The 4,653-nt window shown below is 39.8% G+C and overlaps 1 protein-coding gene across 1 annotated transcript; it reads left to right on the top strand.

The window, feature by feature from the left end:
• Window positions 1-346: 346 nt before the first annotated feature.
• TM35_000061340 (putative ATP-dependent RNA helicase) lies at window positions 347-3,166 on the top strand (the record flags this gene model as incomplete). The annotated part of the gene is made up of 1 exon (XM_029023171.1): window positions 347-3,166. One exon carries the CDS (start codon window positions 347-349, stop codon window positions 3,164-3,166), a length of 2,820 nt encoding a protein of 939 aa, XP_028885195.1.
• Window positions 3,167-4,653: the final 1,487 nt, after the last annotated feature.

Below are 4,653 nucleotides of genomic sequence, written 5' to 3'. Positions count from 1 at the left end.
TTTTTTTTTTTTTCTCTTTGTTTTTTTTATCTTGGATGAGCGTTATTTTTATTACATCATAATAAACATAATTCTTTTTTTTTTTTTTTCTGCTTCTTCTTCTTTATCTTCTTTCCATTATCATTATAGCCCAAGCGAGAGCAACTGCATCAGCACCAATAGCAGTAGTATTACTCGTTTAGTAGTCGTTTGCGCATTTCTCTTAAAAGAGTATATAGGAGGCGCATTATTGGTGACACTGGTTTGTGTGTGTGTGAATAGTTCCTTTTATTTATTTATTTGTTTCTTTGTTTTCGTTTCTCTCTTGGTTTTCCCAGTCCATTCTTTTTTTTTTTTCTTTTAAGCAATGGACAACACTCGAATAATGGAGAAACGTAAGAAAAACCACCAGCGATGGTTGGAACGGCAGGAACGATCACGATTAAGTCGTGCAGAGATTGATATGCTGCGGAAGAAACGAGAAGAACTCCGCACATCTCTGGACAAAGAAGAGCATTCTTTCACTAACCATGATGATAATAATAATAATAATAATAATAATAATAATAATAATAATAATAATAATAATAATAATAATAATAATAATAGTAATAATAATAATAATAATAATAATGTGAAGAAGGATGAAGTACAAGGTGATGGTCCACAGCTTGTCTACACACACTTCAATCAACTTCCTCTCTCCCAACGCACACAACTTGGATTAGAACGTGGTGGTTACTCCCGCATGACGCCTATTCAAACAGACACTTTACATCTCGCTCTCGCCGGTTATGATGTGCTTGGCGCAGCGAAAACAGGATCTGGTAAAACTCTCTGTTTTGTTCTCCCATTACTGGAACGTCTCTTTGTGGAACAGTGGGATGCCTCTCTTGGTGTTGGTGCACTTGTATTAAGTCCAACCCGTGAACTTGCCTTGCAGATATTTAAAGTTTTGCAAGTAGTGGGATATAAACATGTCTTCTCTGCGGCTTTACTCACAGGTGGTCGTGATGTTGTAGAAGAACGTAAACGACTTCAGGCGATTTGTATCATTATTGGTACACCCGGTCGTGTTTTACATCACTTGGAAGATGATGCTCAACTCGTTACGGATAATGTACTGATGTTGGTATTGGATGAAGCGGATCGTTTACTGGATATGGGATTTCGTGATGCCTTATTACGACTTTTACAACATCTCCCAACAGAACGACAAACATTACTTTTCTCCGCTACACAAACAACAGATGTTCGTATGTTAGCACAAATGTCTTTACGACATGCACGGTATGTTACGGCACATGCCACCACTGCTGCTCCTACACCCGCTACACTTTGTCAAAACTTTATTATATTGGAGCCACATCGTAAATTGGATGCTCTTTTATTATTTTTAAAAAGACACCCAAATGATAAGGTTGTGGTATTTGTCAGTACATGTAATCAGGTACGATTTATGTACCTTGCTTTCTCTCGTATTCTTAAAAAGATGCGTATTCCATGTATGTGTCTTACCAGTAAGATGAAACAATTCCGTCGAGAAGAAGTTTTTCTCACTTTCTGTCGTTGCAAAAGTGCTGTACTTTTCTGCACAGATGTCGCCGCTCGAGGATTGGATTTCCCACTTGTTCATTGGTCTGTACAATTTGATTGTCCAGATAGTGCACAAACGTATATTCATCGTGCTGGTCGAACTGCCCGTGCGGGGGCTCGTGGTGTGAGTTTACTCTTTCTCACTCCACGTGAAACTCCAATGCTTTCATTTCTCGCTCATAAACATATTCCACTACGGGAAATTGCGATTCGTCCAGGCATGCTGCAGGAATCCCGTGAGATCTTTGTAGCCTTAGTCGTACAAGGATTAAAGTATGAAGCCCAGAAGGCGTTTATTGCCTATCTTCGCTCCATTTACTTTGCCTCCAATAAACTTGTTTTTGATATGAATGCCATTGATGTAGGACCTTTTGCCCATTCTCTTGGTTTATTAAAGGTACCTGATATGACTGAACTGCAGAATACACGGCGAGGGGCAAAGAATCTCCCATGGGATATTGTAAACTACATGGCAAATCGTGATCAGAAACAACAGGCACAACAACCATGTACACGACGGGAAAAACATCTCGCCGCTTCCGATATGTTCCGTACTCTTCAACAAAAACAACGCTACGTCACTAAGGATGAGGATGATGAAGATAAACATCACAGTGGAGAGGAAGAAGTTGATAATGACCGTACAAGGAAGGCAAAGAAACGTGGAGAGAAGGAAAACGATGAAGATGATGATGATGATGATGATGATGATGATTTCCTTGTAAAGCGACCACGCACAGATGAGGATGGTAATTCAGATCAAAAGACTATGCAACTAAGCGTTGAGGAGCGTATGGCGGGTCTTTCAAAGCGAAAGGTGCGAAAGTATATTGAGGCAGCCGATCTGCGTGTGCGGGATCTTGGGTTAAGTAAACACATCGTCTTTGCAGATGATGATGATGATGATGAGGAGGAGGAGGAGGAGGAGAATAAGAATCATAATGAGGATGATGATCACAATGCGGCAGCAGCGAAGAAGAAGAAGAATAAGAAGAAGAAGAATGTGGAGGGTGAAGTACATGAACTCGTCTCAAGCAACAACAACGAGAAGACCCACCTCTCTTCTGCTAAATCTACCACCACCACAACAAGAGATGGAGATGATGAAAAGGAAGAGACTACAGATAATGATGATAATGATGAGGAAGAAGATGCTATTGCAAACTATGCGGCACAGTTGCGGCAGCGCATGCAAAGCAAATCAGCAGATGATGCCGATCGTGCCAAACGACTGCGGCGACTGCGACGATTGCAGCGTGATGGAAAGATTGCAAAACAGACCGCACTTGAAGAAAGTGGCGTCTCTGCTGATATCCGCCGTAAAGATACCACAAACAGTAACCGTAAACACCATGATGATTCCGACAATGAAGAGGCATCTTCAGATATGGATAGTATCAGCAGTGGGGGATCTCTTGCTCGTCTCATTAAAGCCGCTAAAGGGGAATTGTACTCCGATGATGATGATGATAATGAAGATAATGATGATGATGATGATGACGATGCAGCATCTCATCAAGGTAGCATCAGCAGCAGTAGCAGTGAAGACACTTCCATGCAACCACAACGAAAGAAAAACAGACGATTTTAACAGGTATGTGTGTACTCAATCAGAAGGTGAAGGAGCGCCACGAATAAACGAAAACACAAACACAAGAGAAAAGAAGGTATATATATATATATATATATATATATATATATATATATATATATATATATATAAACAGAAACACATACATACAATTACATATACATTATATGAATACTCGAGTAACAATGAGTTAAAACAAAAACCTCCACTGATGGAGAAGAAAAGAGAAAGAGAGGAAGAGGGAAAGTCTATTCGTGTACAAAACAACAACAAAGATACATCTAACATTTTCTTTATGAACCCCTTTTTATTTCATTCTACTTTTCTAAAAAAAAAAAAAAGAACACAATAAATAAATAAATAAATAAAAATACCAATTCAAGCCTTGAAACATTAAAAAAAAACACAAACCTGGACATAAACACTTGATCTATTCGTACTCTTTCTTTCTCCTTCTTTTTCTTAAAATTCATCTTTTCCATAACTAGGTAGACTTACATTACCTCGTGATGTTTACTAATAGACTCTCTCACCCTCAGACCCACAGAAACACATACACTTCACCAACATACAACGGAATGCTCATGCCTACCACCACAGACATAGTACCCGCAGCTGCCCTCACAAGCTTCATTTGAGGCCGTGAGATAACTATCATGCCGCTCGTGGGCCTCCCATCTGCTGGAAGAATTATGACATTTCAACCCCTCAAACGGATTTAAAGAATAACACGTAACACACAATATCATCCAACTAATTTACCAACACAAATGAAGAGACAGCATTTAACATACATAACACCACCACTAGCAACATTGTGATAAATCCGTAAATGATTGTCGTGGAAGAGAACTTCCGCCGCCCTCTCTATGTGTAATTGTATGTGTGTGTGTATATATCAATGTGTGGTTTCGTCACTTTGTCTCTCTGTTACCATGTCATCTCATTCCAATACCGTAACTCCAACATACGATAATAATAACTACAACCACAATCCCCCACAAATATATACACACACAAGCACACCTGCGTCCACTTCACCAACATACAACGGAATGCTCATGCCTACCACCACAGACATAGTACCCGCAGCTGCCCTCACATGCTTCATTTGAGGCCGTGAGATAACTATCATGCCGCTCGTGGGCCTCCCATCTGCTGGAAGAATTATGACATTTCAACCCCTCAAACGGATCTAAGAAATAACAAAGTAACACACAATATCATCCAACTAAATTACCAACACAAATGAAGAGAAAGCATTTAACATACAAAACACCACCACTAGCAACATTGTGATAAATCCGTAAATGATTGTCGTGCAAGAGAACTTCCGCCGCCCTCTCTATGTGTAATTGTATGTGTGTGTGTATATCAATGTGTGGTTTCGTCACTGTGTCTCTCTCCCACTCTCCATTGCACTCCTTCTTTCTTTCTTTCTTTTTCTCTGTCCCTGTGTCTGTGGTGGCAAAGATCACTACAGCAAA

This window comes from Trypanosoma theileri, assembly GCF_002087225.1.
Source record: "Trypanosoma theileri isolate Edinburgh chromosome Unknown TM35_Tth_6_V1, whole genome shotgun sequence".
NCBI lineage: Eukaryota > Euglenozoa > Kinetoplastea > Trypanosomatida > Trypanosomatidae > Trypanosoma > Trypanosoma theileri.
This window is presented reverse-complemented; position numbering and strand designations above follow the sequence as displayed.